Source organism: Botryllus schlosseri, chromosome 11, assembly GCF_051294905.1.
Source record: "Botryllus schlosseri isolate E-star chromosome 11, Bs_hap1, whole genome shotgun sequence".
Lineage (NCBI taxonomy): Eukaryota > Metazoa > Chordata > Ascidiacea > Stolidobranchia > Styelidae > Botryllus > Botryllus schlosseri.
In genome coordinates, this window is record NC_137246.1 from 22,486,286 (window position 1) to 22,504,500 (window position 18,215).

An 18,215-nucleotide genomic window follows, 5' to 3' on the forward strand; every position below is an offset into this window, starting at 1 on the left:
GGTGTCACGAGTCAGTACTTTTTCTAATACGGCCGGAGCCGGATCAGTACTTTTTTGATCCGGCCAGAATCGTAATTAATAATCACGACTTTTGTAACTAAATAACTACCAACCAACCACACTCAAGTAACCGCCAAACTAGTGCGAAAATAAACGAACCATATTTATAAATTCATGGAACCACCGTACCGTGTAGGGCGGAGCATGGACCGGAACCGGATTGGATATCCGGCCCGACTTTTTCATTTTTGGCCGTAGCCGGACCAGTACTTTTCCTGATACAGCAGGAGCCGAATCAGTACTTTTCCTGATACAGCCGGAGCCGGATAGGAAAAATGAAAAACAGGATCGGAGTCGGATCAGAGAATTCGTCGATCCGCTCCGCACCAATTTACATGGCAGTCTACAAAAGTACAGCAAATATTAAATAGAAATGAAACGCTAGAAAACATATTTTGCAAATAAGGACACGAAAATTCGTCTTAAACATGCGCAATGTGAGCGGACTTCTTATTCACTGCATATCAGTCATGCCGCAGATTTATCGGTGTCAGCGTCGTTGCCATCGCTACCGCGGCACTGTCTCAATAAGGTGCTGAAGTGTGGCAAGCTCGCAACTTTGTTCATCGTGTTTTCCCTGCAACGCCAGTACACAGGACATCGACCTTTCGATATATCGCGAGCTTTTCCAGATGGCGAGTGTTCCGAGTCACGCGAATGTCGAACATTTGCTTGCAGCGATTCCACAAATTTATTGTCAACTTCGACTGACATCAAATTTTCGGCGATTGCTGCGTCACTACAACCTTTTGCGATGACCTCTTCCATTTCTGGTACGGGGATCTCAGTCTGGATGAAGAGATGAAACGCTGTACTCGATAGGAATAGCGTCTCTTCCATGATTCTATAAATACAATTTGAATTGTAAATGTACCTGATTCACATTCTAACCATGCGCGACTGTGATATTATAGCATCAAAGGTTGCGGGTAATATGCATATTGCATAGTCACTAAGTCAGTCATATGTTACTCGAGAATCGTTCGACGTGCCGCTCATAAGGTCACATCGAACTTTGTTCACACGCTTTTGTAGTTTATAAATAAATACACATGAATAATATTTCCTTCCTATCATAATCACCACCATTCCTGACTATATCAGCAGGTTTCGTATATTATTATTGAAACTGCAATTTGCCGGGTCGCGTAATTTAGACTTTAACTATCCACCAATGTATTCTCGTTCACGTGCGACCTATTGTATTCTTTTTCCGCCATGGAATGATGTGATTGTCAGAACTCTAATGATTAGGGCAAGTTTATGTTGCACTAAAATCGCGAGAATCTTCTACTTAATTTTGGCAAAAATTGAAGTAAAAAGTTGAATTTATGGTCGTTGTCGAATTAGTAGGGTATGAGATATTCGAAAGTTTCCGTTGTATAGCCTAGTGCCTGCAGAGCTGTCAAATTTGTTGCACTGTAAAATACCTCCAATCAGCTTAAAACATCATAGTAGATAGATTCTGAGTAGGAAGCTCAGTCGGAAGCTGTAAAAAAAAGTTGCAAAAACTTGCCCTACTAATGACATTCTATGCATCGTTGTTCATATGCGTCAATAGCATTGTCAATAATACCTCTTTAGAAATTCCTGCAATGATTGTTTTCTTCCGTGTAGAAAGTCTTTGTCGAAATTCCAAAACGAAAACTGTTTTGGTGGCATGTTGGGAACCCTGCAGCTGCTGGTTCTATATTTAAACATTGTTCGATAACAAGATTATATATATATTGGAATAGCCAATCAACAACTGTTGTCCTTACAACTTAGGTATCTTCTTCAAACGACGCTGGAGCCATAAAAAGTCACTGTATCTTCTATAAACACGCGTGTGAGGCGCCGAAAAGGATAAGCTGTTTGTCTGGAATTAGATATGCATTGCATAGTTATAGATAGCTAAAGCACACTGAGACACGCGTCATTGTCAATATCTAAATTGGCGCGCATAAGCGGAAACTCATTTCGGACGTAGTGAAGTAGACGTTTACCCGGAACATATACCGGAATACAATATTTCGCATGTTTACTGATATCTTCGCACCTTCAATGTAACGGAATATATCGAATATTTGTCCGTTTTGGTGGTCCTTATTTCCGCATCGCCTACGTGCACTGTGATGAATTCCTGTTACAAATAAATATCTGTATTATGATTAAGTCTCAGACTGTAGACAGGTAGAGGTGATTACAAGCTGTCATTAGTCACGATTGCCAAGCCAATCCCTTATATCTTACGCATACTCGAGCAAAATTTGCCTCAGAGACATGATTATCATACCCTAGCTAGCAAAATGCAACAGAGTCAAATATATGTAAGAACTAATCAAATCAGGCTCATTGTACAATGTACAGTACATGTACAATTGTACATACTATATTGCTATGCAGTGTGATATATACTATCGTGATTAAAATCGCTTACCTGATACTGAATATCCGCTTTTGGAGTAATGTCTTCCATGATGGTAGTGATTGATTTATGACAGGCTAGAAAGTCAAATTGCGTCGACGTTTTGGAAACCAGCGACCGTCAGAGAGGAGAAAATTCCTGCTGTGTCAGTCAACACAAATAGCACTGCAAGTATAGGCCTACGCAAGTTCACAACACGATATTATCTCCTTAGTGCTAATATTCCACAGGTCTCCAGTTCTGGAATGGCATCGATAGTGACGTACCCAACGATTCCTGTCTATAACAGCAATAGATCCTTTGGCCTAAACATGATATATTTATCTCATCGACAACCCATGTTCGTCTGCGGATAAATACGGTCAAGAATAAAATGAATTCCTCGCTATATCAAGAAGTGAATATTATACAATAACTTTGTATACATGACAAGAACAGTCTTGCACAGAATGTTACCGTATTGCTCCTGTGGAGTCACAGTATAGACTCTTTTGGTGAGTATTTTTAAGAAGCGTCTCAAAGACATGCATGACGCAATGTTACGTATCTATTCACGGTTCACAGTCGACGATTACGCGCCATGAAATCTCCGGATTCAAATCAGTAATGAAGTGCAGCATGTTGCTCATTCAGCGAAGAAGTTACATCTGAAGTGAATTGAATAGTCGGATTCGTTATATATCTACTGTTCTTTGTACAATTCGTACATTGTACAATACATTGTCCAGAAACGAGCGCACACCACTGAAATTTTGACTGTACTTGGACTATGAACTTTGATTTCCTATTCTAACTCTTCGTCAAATCGGAAGATAATATGGTAATTGATCATGCGTGCGCCTAAATACAATGGACAGTGATGGACAGCCAGCCGACCAACCAACCAACCAACCAACTAACTAAACAAGCCGTCACTCGTGTTCAGCCGAGGCCAGAGCGAAATCATTCTAACAATGACAAGACGTAATTGATACACTGTGACGCAGCGAAAACTGGTGACGTCTCAATGTCCACATAAACATGTTGGGCGCATTTTGCTCTATCCCAGGATAAGCTGGCGCTCAATGAAGTTATTTTTAAAGCTCATTTATATAAAACAACTCTCTCAACAATATCAAATAAGTGCTGTCGGAGAGACACCTATATTTTAGCAGTTGGCCACGCACCGGATGCTTGAAATGGTTCTAGTAAACGACGTCTTGTCGATATGTGCACTTGTGCAGCGAAGAGAATGATCATAATCTTGACAAACATAATGAAAATTGACATTTGTGTCCGGTTGCAGGCAAGGTACGCAGCTGATTCAAGCTTCAGGCTACAATATCGGACTATTCGAAAATGGTGTTACAAAATCCCATTTGCTTTCATTACGACATCTATAGCAGTAATACATTTATTAAACCATAGTGTCCTATATGGTGTCGACACAAGCAAATCTCACGCCTCAGTGAAATTGTATCACGTCACAATTTCCATTTGGCTACAAGCAATTTAACGGTCAATTTTGACCAGCTTGCCGAGCATTAAATTTGGTAAAACTGGTATCAATCGAAAGCTGACGCTGCTCTGATTACGAAAATATAAATTTTATTCCGCTCGCGGCCCTGGATCCCCCACAATCAGCCTCGAATTTTTCATTGTTATGGAGATAGGCATTGAAACAATGCTGTCTGGCGAAACGAGAGATTGGCATTGGGACGCAACGATGCTGTCTGGCGAAACGAGAGAGTTCGCCAGACAGCATTGTTGCGTCCCAATGCCAATCTCCATAACAATGAAAAATTCGAGGCTGATTGTGAGAGTTCCAGGGCCACGAGCGGAATGAAATTTATATTTTCGTAATAAGTGCAGAGTCAGCTTTCGATTGATACCCGTTTTACCAAATTTAATGCTCGGCAAGCTGGTCAAAAATGACCGTCAATTTGCCTGTAGCCAAATGGAAATTGTGACGTGATACAATTTCACTGAGCCGTGAGATTTGCTTGTGTCGACACCATATAGGACACTATGATTAAACTCAAAGAGAGAGAGAGATATGATATTCTTTCTCGCCTGCACCATCGAGATGCTTTGGCGACGGAGTTGCGATACGGCCCTATGAGGTCATCTAGTCTGCGCCCCCGTTTTTTTTCTCCTCCATGCTATCCGTGATTGCTGAGCGCCTAGCAGGATAGCTACGGATACCATTTTTCGAGTCTTTGGTATGACCCGGCCGGGGATCGAACCCACGACCTACCGCTCAAGAAGCCGGACGCATAACCATTACACTATCTCGCTCGGTACTGAGACTGTTCGGGTGCCTCTTTTCAACAGTCGTCGCCATACAGATCAAACAGCAAACGAATAAGGCAAAATATGACGTAGCAGTGAAAATCGCAGATCAGGGAATTTGCATTGTAACAATGGCAACAACAAACTTTTACAATACCGTAATGTTACGCATATGTAGCAGCTACTAGGGATGGCGTGAGCCTCTAAATCTAAAAGGTTCAGGTTCGTGTGCACGCGAACCTTTTTGAAAGGTTCTGTGTGAACGCAAATGTGAACCTCATGACGTCACGTGACGTCATATTGCTAATTCCAATCCTACATTTCATTGAAGTGATTGCCTATATTAATGTACATTAGGGCTGTTCAAAAATAACTTTTTTTCCCCGATTCAAGCCGGTCACCTCTTAATTCGTCAGGTTGCAGTAGAAAACCTTGCTCACCAAATTTCACTCGATTCCAACCAGTAAAGGCCTCCGCAGATCCAATTAAAATTTTTAATTTATTATGGAAAATTAAAAAAAAAAATTCCAAATTTTTCTGCCAACCCCATGAAATTGTGGAGCTGTCTTCAAAGATGTTGCAAAACAAATTTGAGTCTATTCCGACCAGTAGAAGCGGAGTTATGTGAGTTTTTCGTTGACAAATCGCGGATTATCCACCGATCAAGGATAATCCGGGGAATATCATCGAAAAACTCACATAACTCCGCTTCTACTGGTCGGAATTGACTCAAATTTGTTTTGCAACGTCTTTGAAGACAGCTCAACAATTTCATGGGGTTGGCAGAAAAATTTGGAATTTTTTTGTAATTTTCCATAATAAATTAAAAAATTTAATTGGATCTGCGGAGACCTTTACTGGTTGGAATCGAGTGAAATTTGGTGAGCAAGGTTTTCTACTGCAACCTGACGATTTAAGAGGTGACCGGCTTGAATCGGGGAAAAAAAGTTATTTTTGAACAGCCCTAATGTACATTGTACACGATACCTAGCGACGATTCGGGCCACATAATAATGCCACAATATTGAAGTACATATTGACTTTTTAAACGTCGCCAAATGTATCAACTGGGACAATCAAATGATATAATAATCCCAAAAAATCAATATCTTCCGTCGCTCTGGCAACAATTTCAACGAGGACTTGCAAGGGAATATAAGCTCACGCCTTAACGGTCCAGGCAAGACCGGACAATGTATTAGGTGCATTGCTACTTTGGTATTGGCCAGAGTGTAAAACCGGTTTCTAAACTTGCTATCGATATTACTCCATTACCAAGTTACACGGCAGTATAGCCAACACCCCAATCGCTCGAATTTTGTTTTTATGATACAATAAACATATCAAGTCAAGATTAACCAAGTATGTCTGCTAGATTTTTCACATCAGACAACGATATCAATTCCATTGATTGGTTGAATAAGCATCATTCGCTGACAACATGTAGTTTTGTGTGCGCTCTTGATGTTGTGTGATTGCGGGCCATCAAGCTCACAGCAGAGAGTCACTAAATATTCACAAACGGAAAGCTGGATGTTTCGAGCAAACTTTTCTAACAGAGCAAGCAAAATTTTTTGAGATTGCCATGGTGCATGCTCGTTTGGTGTTGATTTTTTATGCTGCCAGCGCCATGCATAGAATGGCCCACAGTTGAAATACAATAAAATTCATACAAAGATGGTATATAATGAACCAAAAATTGTAATACATGGAAAAAAGTTCACAGTGCAGAACCTAAAAAGGTTCGTTTGTGAACGTGAACCTCTAAATTTCTGAGGTTCACACACAGAACGCGAACGTGAAACGCACGTTCACACCATCCCTAGCAGCTACGCAGAATGTAAATAAAACATCGATACACAAAACAAAACGGACTAATGCGAAATTTGTAAGTTATACAAAAAGTCATTTTGTTTACAATAGCTTGGCCTGGTCAATTGAGTAATTAAATTATGGATTTAAACGCCATCCTCAAGATTACCGGACCACGACTGACCTATCGATCTCGCTTTCCATGACATGCCGCCCTATTTTTTGTCGCTTTCTTTTTCTATACTGTATTCTTTACTTTCATTCAGTGTGCATGCCTCCTCTTTACTACGCCTAGGCCAAGGTGGGTGTCCGATTCCATTGACAAATCCAAGTCGCTTCGACATCTTCCTGTCTATTCATTGTATCGCATTTTTTGTGGTGTATTGAACTGATAAAATTGCTAATAAACCAATGATGATGATGATGATTTTAAATAAAACAAAGTTCTGCATCGCGCAATGAGTGTAAACCCCGAGCATGTCATCATCATGGTTCGGTGCACAAGAGAGTTTCTCACTTAAATGTTGACCTATCGAAGAAGCGTTATGATTTTCGAATGTGCTTCTTTACACGCTATGTGGTGTACCGTGCACTGTACGTACACTGTACTGTACAGTGTACAAGTGTACGTACATCCTACATACCTACTATCCAGGACCGAAACAGCACTTCGTCAGGCACCCCCAATACGTTGGTCTTGGGCCCACATAGGGTCTTAAAGCCAACTTTTGACAGATATTTGTTATGCTTATTAGCGAGTGGCTTTGCATGGCCTAATCGCGCGAAACGCAAGAAATTTCTAGTCATGATTGAATCGGTCCATAATATCGGGAATAGCATGTATATTGGCATAAATTTTTTATCCTCTCTCTGCCCACGTAATCACATTTACTGAGTGAGGAGTTGTCTTGGAAAATGTAGGGCCCGTAAATAATAATTCCAAACTTTCAAGCGGGCCCGTTGGTATAATGACTTCGTTTCATGGTGATATTTCGTGACCTCCTGTCTGCTATGTCAAAAGATATATACCTACAAATCGCCCAAACGTGCTAAACTAAAAGATGCCCACGAATTCAAATTGGTATTTCTTCAGGGGCAACTTATGTTTCTCTGCGGGATGGCATTGGTCTCGTGGGGATCAGATTCCCAGGATAGGAACATTGGACGCCAGCCATAGTCGCATGTGGACAATTAAACATATATCGAAGTTTTCGGTCAGTATAGGGGCAGTCCTCTTCGGCCAAGGTTTTCTCCCTGCCGATCGTTCTGGCACACTTCTCGGAGTCGAATGTTACAAGGCCGAAAATTTCATATGTCTTGGTGCGCCGTGACGCGGTAATGGCCGACGCGGAAATGGCTATTTCTATACATCACGGGTATTTCTTTCTTCGGCGAACCGAGGTAAACGCAAAAATGCCTATCATTTTTCTGGTCCGAATTTGGGAGCTATAGCTCCAATCGTGCGATCACCCTTGTGATGAAGTACTTCAATATCTGGTCAGGGTCAAGTGGATCGTTTGTAAATCAAGCAGTATTTTTGTTTTCCCGTATGCCTGCTTGATTGCCAACTAGCACAGTCGAATCCCATGCTGACGCGTCACACTTTTCTTGCGATGCCTAGGTTGAACATGAACACCGGTATTGATAGGTTGGTATGAATTGACATTTAAGCCTCGATATATAGATCGACGATTCCACAATATTTTGATAAAGTTTAGGCCATTCGTTCCTGACCCTTTTTCCTCCAGCGCCCCTGTTCATAAATTTTCACGATCCGGCGCCCTCCATATTTTTCGAGAAGTACTGAAGACGATCAGATAGAGGTTGGAGTTCGGTTTGAACTTGACACCCCATACCATCCCAGCTCCCCCATATCACCCTCTGAGTGTTTTCACCCCTTCAAAATCCAAATCCCCCATGGGGGCGCTGGCAACGAGATTAAGAACCACTGGTTTAGATATTGAGTCTTTGGGCGTGGCCATATATAAGCTTCTTTTACAATTGATCAACTGGAGCAATCGCCAGCGGGATCTTCCCGGCGTTCCTTTCGTACAGATAGCGTGAGACTTTCCATATGTGTTCCGAAAATGGTCTTCACGTCAGCACCTCGGCAGTAAACATTTCCCACGGTGCGGACGGTATATGCCAGTCGTTAGCTATATAAACTTGAGAAATGTCGTTAATTGTCACATTACAAGAAGACAATCTTGCAATCCCATACGCTCATGATGATAAAGGCAGCTTATCTTCTCGCTCTTGTAGGAGCAGTCTTGGCTGGTAAGTAACGCAATATAAATTCATTTTCGCTGCGATAACCGGGTACGTTAATCTGTTAAAGGTCGCCCAAGAAGTGTGCAGACCGACTCAAGAATAATCAACGGTGACTTCGCGGCACAGGACACCTACACTTGGCAAGTACGACAAAATCCATGCTGCTATCATATCCGCGCTTTTCTATAAATATCGCGCTCTCCAACTGTGGGCTACATTGTCGTGGATGGCGGATAATAGGATATGAGGTGCTTCTTGTGTTACACCAACCAAGGCTCATCGCATTAAGCCTTCAAGCCAAAGCCATATGTTTCAGAACGAGAGAGCCGACGCTTTTCTACGCAGTTTCATCTCGCCCCATTATATCTATCCTGTTCATGCGTCAATTTCGGTGTTAGTCCTACTACTGACTTGAAGTACATGTAGGATTTGTAAACGCCCTCCGTTAGCAATCGCGCACCTGATTTGTTGGCGACCAAGATATGAGATATAAACGTTTAACATCGCAGAGATCGTGGTCAATCTGATCATCTTCATCGGTAGACGCCGAACCTACTATGTCAGTGTAGGACTATAGTTTGCTAATTTATGAAAGTGAGATTTCCTTTCATTGGAGGTTTCATATCAGCTTCAACTCATCGTGTTGGTGCTATGCAACGCTCGTAATTGAATACTTGAGATTGTGATTTAATTTGGGACCGAATCTTGGAAGTATAGAAACCAGACGGGATCCAGATTCAAATTCAATCAATTTTATTGCTTATTATCATCATCTAATTCAAGGTATCACTCCAAGAACCTTATGGATCTGGATACTGGCACTTCTGTGGAGGCTCAATCGTATCATCGAACTACATCATTTCTGCTGCTCATTGCCAGAAACTGTAAGTATTTCGTACTATTATTTCTAAACTTCACAGTATTGCAACGCTCCAAACATTCAGTAGGTACCGAAATAAAGCCGACGTTGTCAAAGTATAGTCATTTTTGGTACTCAAGTAGAAGTAGGAGCAATGATGTAAATTTCTACCTAATTGTCAGTGGAAGTATATAATTCAAGGCACGTGAAAACTACTTCAAGTAGAAATAGAAAACGAAAGGCTCGAGAAGTACTCAAAGTAGTTTAAGAAGTAGATCAGGACAAGACACCCTCGAATTTCGTGATTATAGGAAATATATTTAGTTACCGTCATACGGTGGTCATTTCGCCTAGCCGTTATGACAATTTAATTCATAAAACGCCATAAACATTCATCCCAGAACTATATACTTTCTATTTTACAAAAAAGTAGGTACTGTTCCTAAAACTATTAACGAAGTGGAAGAAGTCAAAAATCTTAATCACAAGTAACTCAAGTAGAAAACGCCTTCTCGAGTACTCCGAACAAGTATAAATACTTGGTTTGTGACCACCACTGTAAGTATAACGTTACGAAGTCTACCAAGTCTGATCTGGATGCCAATCCCGGCATACCATAACAATGCATGAGGCCTTCGCAGGAAATGGCTCCTAAAAAGCAGGTTGCGCTCAACAAGGGCGCAATAAGAGAAACAAATAGTAAATTCAAATACCAAACAGCGTGTGAACAAGGTATGGAAGGATAGGTGACATGTGGCTCTATTCTACAGGCCAGCGAGAGTGACTGCCTACGCAGGATCGGTCGACAAGTTCAACGGAGGACAGCGACTTTCAATTAGCAAATTCCTTGCCCATCCGCAATACAACTCGAACGAAATCTCCATGGACTACGCCGTGATCACACTCTCACAGACGCTCAGCTTCACGCAATCGGTAAACAAGAATTTCACATTTTGTAGATTCGCGCTTCTCACGTTTCAAACTTACAGATCTCTACCATCCCCATTCCGGGTCCCGAATACGACGCGACTTCGCAGTTCGCCGGCCCTGCCGTTACAACAGGATGGGGATACACCGTGTATGAAGGATCCAACAATGCTGCCAACGAAATGCCCCAACTCTTGCAAGTGGCGAATATTCCAGTGCTGACGGACGCGCAATGCAATAACTACTGGGGAACCTTCTACCAATCCTCGAACATGATCTGTGCTGGCGCCAATCGCGAAGGAGTCTGCATGGTGAGATCGAGATTCATTCAAACGATAGCATGGAGTGTTTCTACTTTTTTCAAGTAGCCTACTCAAGTATAGCTTTTGCCAACTTATACCAATTACTGAAGCGATTAGGGCTTGAGACCACTTCCGATTCTACCTAACAATGTTAGGGAAAACTATACTTACTTTCTACGCTTTGGATTTTGTAAAGTCAAACGTAGTTTTTGAATATGCTTTCATCACTCTTATGAGTTAAATTGTAGTGACGGCTATTCGAAAGAGCACCTGTATCACGGGAACTGAATATATTTCCGAAAATTGCATTTATTTGTCGAGTCGTTGTTCAGTTTACGTTAGTCTTGCTGATGCACTCTACAATTAGGAAAGTGATGACTTCCTAAGTATGAAACCCATCGGCCAAATTGACTTTCTGCAACTATACTTACTTGAATATACATACATGGCTTCATTCTCTACTTTTACTTGAAATAAGTTTGAAATGTCTTTGAAATTGCTACTTATGCGTGTAGTTGAGTAGTAATTTACGGCGTTACTTCTATCTCTACTCGAGCAGCAACACCGACTATTTTGACCACATCTGGATGTTACATTCAAATTTGTGCGAACACCTTAACTTGGTTATATTCACTTTGTATCGCTTATCCCACTTATCGCGGCATTTGCGTTCGCAGGGAGACTCTGGCGGACCTCTTGTCCAAGACATCAACGGAGTCACAACCTTGATCGGAGCGACATCCTGGGCGCCAAGCTCCTGCACCGCTCTTCTTCCGTCCGGATGGGCTAAATTGTCGGCAGTCAGAGATTGGATCGTTTCCAATACCGATCTGCAGTAAACTATCGAAAACAATAATGATTGAAATAAAAACCGACTAATTCGAACTACATGTGTATTATGATTGCACAAGGACGAGAATAGTGAGATGAAACTTAAGGTAGGCTACGGTAAAGGTATTGTTACAGATCCCGGGGGGCATTCGATTCAGTGCAAAAACCGTGGTTTCGTTCTTTCTTTCTGTATTCCGCCTGGGTTATCAACTGTAGCGCAGTTTAATCGTGTGATGACACAGCACTATCTTCTTTCGGGGCTGCTGGCTGAGCTGCCCTGTCCTAAACTATAACTGGTTGCTCTAAATCAGTGGTTTCTAACCTTGCCCCCAGCGCCTCCAAGGGGCGATTTGGATTTTGAAGGGGGCGGAAACGTTCAGGGGCAATATGGGGGCGCTGGGATCAGAGGGGCGGTATGGGAGCGCTGAAGAAAAATGGCTTAGAAGTAGACGGTGCAGTAGTATGACATATCATGAATGAGTTTTCAGTGCAAATTAACAAATCTCGAAATTTTTGGTCGCGCTCCACGACGATGCTTACTACATTTATGAAAACATATGTAGCAAACATAATCACGGAGCGGAGCTTTATTCGGAATACATTCATGTTAAAATTAGTGCAGTACTAAATTCAATGTAAGCAGATATCTCCATCACATTCCCAGTTGATTTAGTCACACAAAGCACTAAAACAGTGGTCGGGAACCTTTTTTGTCGGAAGAGCCATATGGGCCCTATTTTTTCCCATTTTAACTCCCAAAGAGTCATACATGTCAATCAACTGTTACGTCACAATTGAAACTTAATGACGTCATCGTAGCAGTAATTTGAACTCACTACATGGGATTCGACGTGTGCGCCCCATTTTCTCTGTAAAAACTGGTATTTATTGTTCGAATAGCTCGAAACGGGAGGTAATGCACAGACGGGTCAAGCCTCACCATTGATAACGCAATTCATCGTTAATAGCCTAAAATTTATTATAACTAATATTAATCGAATGTAACTGTCACACTGATTCCGAAACTTTAAATACTGGTAGACTTCTCAATTCTCAAAGTATCTGGCGGTAACATACCGTTGCGCAACACGCATACATTTTATGGCCGGTACTACTATAGATAACTAATCTACCTTAGGGTACGAGAGGTCCCGGGTTCAAATCCCGGACGAGCCCGTTGGATGGAACTACTTTTTCTTTGCGTATTAAATATCCATCAATTCAAGATATATATCGAAAGCACGGTATTGAAAGTGAACCTTAAGGCGCATGTCGGCTCGTTGGTCTAGGGAAGGGGGGCAACCATTTTGCCATTCACGGCCGCATTTCGACTACTAATGCAGCCTACAACCGGCCGCACTCCAGGGCATAGTGGTAATGAACTAGCTGGACGCTAAATACCCATGTTAAAGTGTCTATGTCCATTTCCGGTGAAATCCAGACTAATCTTTTTAACCATATAGGCTTTATTTAGTACTGAATTCGTAAATGGTCACTGGTTATGTTATGTGATTGCTCATGCTCGCGCGAAGCGCAAAAAGGTTCACTTTTTATTCTTTGACTTCGACATATCTCCTGAATTGATAGATATCAAATACACAAACAAAAAAGTAATCTCATGAAACGGACTCGTCCGGAATTTTAACCCTGGACCTCCCGCAGCCTAGACCAACGAGTCGACATGCGCCCTAAGTAGGTTCACTTTTTATTCTTTGACTTCGTAATATCTCCTGACTTGATAGATATTAAATACACAAAGAAAAAATAATCTCATCAAACGGGCTCATCCGGGATTTGAACCCGTACCTCTCGTATCCGAAGCGGGAACCCCTAGACTAGGGGCGTCAAAAATACGGCCCGCAGGCCGCATCCGGCTCGCCAGACGATTTCGAGCGGCCCGCGAAGCAATTCTAAGTAAATTGAAAAATGTGTTTATTTTCCAGCACATTACTAAGCAATGTTGGAAGTTCTAGTAAGAAAAACTTTCCCCACGATAGCAAATGTAGATTATGTTCATCGGTCACATTATAATCGCCCGACAGTGGTCTTTGTGGTTTCCATCTAGTCACCATTAGGAGCAAGTCGCTAACATCGGGATCCAATTCCGAGAAAGTATATAGGTGCATACAGAGTTTAGTTGGAGTTTTATGGAAAACGGACCCCAAAATAGAAGCGAAACCACTACATGCAAGTTACATGAAGAATATAATAGTTATACACGGAAATATAATTCAACTATCTGTGGTTGCACTGCTGCATCATTTCAAACTCAAAAGGTCCCTGGTCCCTGAATTGATAGATATTAAATGCACAAAGAAAAAAGTAATCTCATCCAACGGGCTTGTCCGGGATTTGAAACCGGGTCCTCTCACACCATAGGTGAAATTCATACCCCAAGAGGTCTAGACCAGGGTCACCAACACGCGGCCCGCCAGGTCCTATTTTGCGGCCCGCGAACTGATTTGAGATTTTGGAGAACGCTGTAAGTAAAGCATTTTGTAATGCAGAAATTGATTTCTGTTTCAAAATATTGTTGTTGTTTCAAAATAAGATATTCGCTTGTGCCCATCATCAGTATTCCACACTAGCTGAAACGGTTTCGGTTATGGCAACATCATTCGATCGAGGGAGAATCAGCTGATATAAATATACAATAATACAAATTATAAATAAATAAATCTCCTGAATTGATGGATATTAAGTAGGCCTACTCAAAGAAAAGGAAATCTCATCCAACGAGCTTGTCCGCGATTTCAACCCGGGGGACTTCTCGCACGCTAAGCGAGAATCAAATCGCCAGACCAGGGGCCGGATTACAGAATCGATACATTATTCGCGTATTTATTCACCTATAGTAGGAATAGACCGTATTTAATGAAAACTTTAAGTTCAAAGCCTAGAGACCAAAACCAGTATTTAATGAATATATTAACCGAATGTACTTCAATAGCTGTTGAAGTCAATCAGACATCTTTGGTCGGTCAAAGTCTAATTATAAGTAAACGATTCAACTTCATGAACTACGTTGATTTCATTGTAACATGACTATCAATATTCGACAGCACGATTTGTTTCCGTGGATCACGTTACTAACCATATGCAAAGTCGGTAAGCTACACAGTAAACAGCTAGATATTGCTGCATTGTGACGACGACACGGAGAAAACGAGTGGTCGTTGGGCTTTTGTGATACATCCCGTAATAGTCGTTGACGAAAATATCTTCGCGTTCAGCGCAAACGCATTGCAGATGAGATGATAATGGAGTTGGACAAATGTTACGAGACAAATTCGCCTCCGGGATGCAGGTCCTGCGGTATGCATTACTTTGATATACTTATAGTTGTTCACTGGCTTCAAACTTTGTCAAAATGTCCCCAAGTCACCATAATGCCGCCGGGTAGCTATCACCGAAAGTGGCAAAAAGGAATGATAAACAGGGTTGTAACCAGGTCACAAGTCAATCTCACTTTTATAGTTTTGACTCGAGTCAAGTCGAGTCGTCTTCAATTCGCCACCCAGTCAAGTCCGAGTCCAAGTCAGTGAGGTAATTAGTATATTTTAAATATGAATCAATCGATACCACCAGAGTTATAAAAAGTGGGTTTGACACGATTTTAACTGGAAACTGAGCAGTCAACACAATAACGGGAACTCGGACTCGAGTTATAATGCCATGAATCGGACTCGACCCCCCTGCTCGCTGACTTGGAATAGGACTTGACTCGGTGGTGAATTGAAAATGACTCGATTTGACTCGAGTCAAAACTGAGATTGACTTGTGACTCGGGGCCTTGTGACTTGGTTACAACCCTGATATGGAATGGTTCATATTTAAAATATACTAATTTCCTCACTTTTAGCAGTTTCTGGTCGCATTTTCAAGTACCAGCACCAATAGACGAAATCCCAATAGTGTGGTTACTTTACTATTATTAGAAATTACAATGAAGTGTCGGACTTGGCCGCCTGAGTCTCGAGTCATATGACTTGGTTCGAGTCATTTACAATGACTCGAGTCCAAATCGAATGAATACACAGATTTACTCGACTCGTGTTGTCTCATTTCTGTATTTGAGAAAATGACTCGAGTCAAGTCGAGTCATCAGAAAATCGTGACTCGAGTCGGACTCGAGTCGAGTCATGACTTGAGACATTACAAACCTGATGATAAGCATATTTAAATGTTACTAGCAAATGCACACTCACCGCAAAACAGGTCCACCATTCTCTGGTGATCTATAGCATCGGAAGTTCGCCGCAGTCGATTTGGGACGCAGTGAGAAGACCCAGTATTTTCTTGCACATCGCAATACTCTTACAGTCTTGCTTATTGAGTTGGATCTTCCGCACGAGCAGTAAAGGGATTCCTGCAATTTATAAGAAACTATCTAGGGAAGACTGAGATTGTTCTCAGATCACCAGCGGGTTATAAATCACTTTGTTTGGCGATTCATTAATTCCCAGCCATGGCTTACTAGGTATAGGCTACTTATAGTAGGCCATCTCCCAGAGAAAATGTTAGGTACCGGCACTGTTGAGGGGTTTGGGGCGACTGAAGGTCGTGCGTACACTATTGACTGAATGGTATACCATACATGGAGATCGCGAAGGCATCCTCTACAAATATGTTGGTTGGTTTTAATTAAACAGTCGGATTCCCCACGTCCGAACCAGTTCTAAGTCGACCAGTCCGTCCGATTACCGATACCTGCTTAGTTTCACAGCACCACCGACCCAGCAGCCCTTGGAACCAATCCTTTTCTCGAAATTACGGATCTGATTTGCTTATTTTCCTTGAATACATTGATTTTCAAGGTCCGACGAAGGCTCAATGGACACCGCAAGAACCGTGGTGCTTTACCGCAAGACTCCAATCCCTTCTCCACGCAAACCGATTCCATGGTTTCACCTCATAACCAAGAAAAGGTAACTTTTACCACGACTCACGCCAGCGTCGCTGAGTTCAGTTTTATTGCCGCAATGGGCGCCGAACAGCAAATGAGAAGGGCAGTTCTGGAATCAATTGAGTAAACACTGGTGCGGGGCAAAATGACAATAGTGCAAAAATATATTAAGTTGAGATCAAAGTAGGGCCACTTCTCCTAGTCGTTATGACAGTTTAACTCAGTAGTACTTTTCCTTTTTTCTCTAGCGCCCGCTTTCAAAAATTGCCTAGGTCTGGCGCCCCCTATATTTTAAGGACTGCAGTAAAAAACAATGGGTAAGTGGTCGAAGTCCGGTTTTCGGTTGGGACTTCACTATTAGACCACTCCACTAATTATCGGTATAATAATTGTATGTGCTATTTTCAGGATTAAACTCGGGATAAGGCCTACAGGCTCACAGCATTTGGTTAGAGATCGATGTAGGCTACGTATTGTATTGGATTTTGTTTTATAGCTCTGTGTGACTACTAAATGAACTGAGAATGTGGTAGAGATCTTTGCTCACATTGAATTTAGTACTGCACAGTGCACCAAGCTCTTAACTATAACATGAATGTGGGTAACAACACTAAGCAGTATCATCCTTTATGATACGATGAAGAAATATTCTGACAATTTAATTTCGTAGCTGTCAAATACAAGTATATTTACTTAGTCATTTTGGCCAAAAAGCTTCAAAACATCTTCAATGTACAAAGGACATAACTCTCAAAAGTGAAGTTGTACAATAGCCTATACAGTGCCTTTTTCGATTTCGACACGCAGTGCACTGCAGGATACAATACCTAGTTCAGAACATTTTGTGGAGACTAGCACGAGCTATCAGTATCAGTTTATTAACATGTCTATTGTCCATCATATCAAAATACGACAAAACTATGCGATACAATGAAAAGATAGGAAGTAGGGATGGTGTGAACGTGAGGTTCACGTTCGCGTTCTGTGTGTGAACCTCTACATTTTCGAGGTTCACGTTCACAACAGAACCTTGGTAGGTTCTGCACTGTGAACCTTTTTCATATATTCCCATTTTGACTTCATTATAACATCGTTGGTTCAACTTTATAGTATTTCAACTGCGGGCCACTCTATGCACGGCGCTGGCAGCATAAAAAATCAACAATGAACGAGCATGCACCTTGGCAATCTCAAAAATTTTACTTGCTTTGTTACAAAAGTTTGCTCGAAATATCTAGCTTTCCGTTCGTGATTACAAACGGAAAGCTAGATATGACTCTCTGCTGTGAGCTTGACCCGTAATCCCACAACATCACGAGCGAAATACACTACATGTAGTCAGCGAATGGTGATAATTCAACCAATCAATCAGATTGATATTGTTTTCTGATGTAAAAAATCAAGCAGGCGTACGGGGACAATCTTTACTTAATATGTTAATTAATGTATCATTGAAACCAAATCCGTGCGATTGAGGTGTAGGCTACTGCTGTATAACTTGTTAATGGGGCAATATCGGGGGCAAGTATAGACACCTGTTTTACACTCTGCTCAATATCAATGTAACAA

The 18,215-nt window shown here is 41.6% G+C and overlaps 3 protein-coding genes across 4 annotated transcripts in view; 2 read left to right on the forward strand and 1 right to left on the reverse strand.

Annotated features, from left to right (window-relative positions):
* Nucleotides 1-18,215, forward strand: part of LOC145450513 (broad substrate specificity ATP-binding cassette transporter ABCG2-like) — a 169,857-nt gene that overhangs the window by 30,261 nt on the left and 121,381 nt on the right. The gene's annotated exons all lie outside the window — the stretch shown is intronic.
* LOC145449490 (sorting nexin-10B-like) lies at nucleotides 3-3,594 on the reverse strand. The gene is made up of 5 exons (XM_080327866.1): nucleotides 2,480-3,594; nucleotides 2,099-2,182; nucleotides 1,821-1,918; nucleotides 1,637-1,747; nucleotides 3-904 (listed from the first exon to the last, which is right to left on the reverse strand). Exons 1-5 carry the CDS (start codon nucleotides 2,516-2,518, stop codon nucleotides 529-531), a joined length of 708 nt encoding a protein of 235 aa, XP_080183992.1. The 5' UTR covers nucleotides 2,519-3,594; the 3' UTR covers nucleotides 3-528.
* LOC145450569 (chymotrypsinogen A-like) lies at nucleotides 8,699-11,794 on the forward strand. Its single transcript, XM_080329086.1, has 6 exons — nucleotides 8,699-8,827; nucleotides 8,889-8,965; nucleotides 9,605-9,705; nucleotides 10,451-10,613; nucleotides 10,670-10,918; nucleotides 11,587-11,794. The coding sequence occupies exons 1-6, from the start codon at nucleotides 8,776-8,778 to the stop codon at nucleotides 11,746-11,748; spliced, it is 804 nt and encodes a 267-aa protein (XP_080185212.1). The 5' UTR covers nucleotides 8,699-8,775; the 3' UTR covers nucleotides 11,749-11,794.

Bases quoted from the DNA above. Each gene is read 5' to 3' on its own strand.
- LOC145449490 (XM_080327866.1), bottom strand. From the start codon at position 2,518: ATGGAAGACATTACTCCAAAAGCGGATATTCAGTATCAG. The intron at 1,748-1,820 runs GTAAGGACAACA...GTTTAAATATAG, and splicing joins TTGAAGAAGATACCTAAGTT to AACCAGCAGCTGCAGGGTTC. The intron at 905-1,636 runs GTATTATTGACA...TTGTATTTATAG, and splicing joins TTGCAGGAATTTCTAAAGAG to AATCATGGAAGAGACGCTAT.
- LOC145450569 (XM_080329086.1), top strand. From the start codon at position 8,776: ATGATGATAAAGGCAGCTTATCTTCTCGCTCTTGTAGGAGCAGTCTTG. The intron at 10,614-10,669 runs GTAAACAAGAAT...TCAAACTTACAG, and splicing joins CGCTCAGCTTCACGCAATCG to ATCTCTACCATCCCCATTCC. The intron at 10,919-11,586 runs GTGAGATCGAGA...TTGCGTTCGCAG, and splicing joins ATCGCGAAGGAGTCTGCATG to GGAGACTCTGGCGGACCTCT.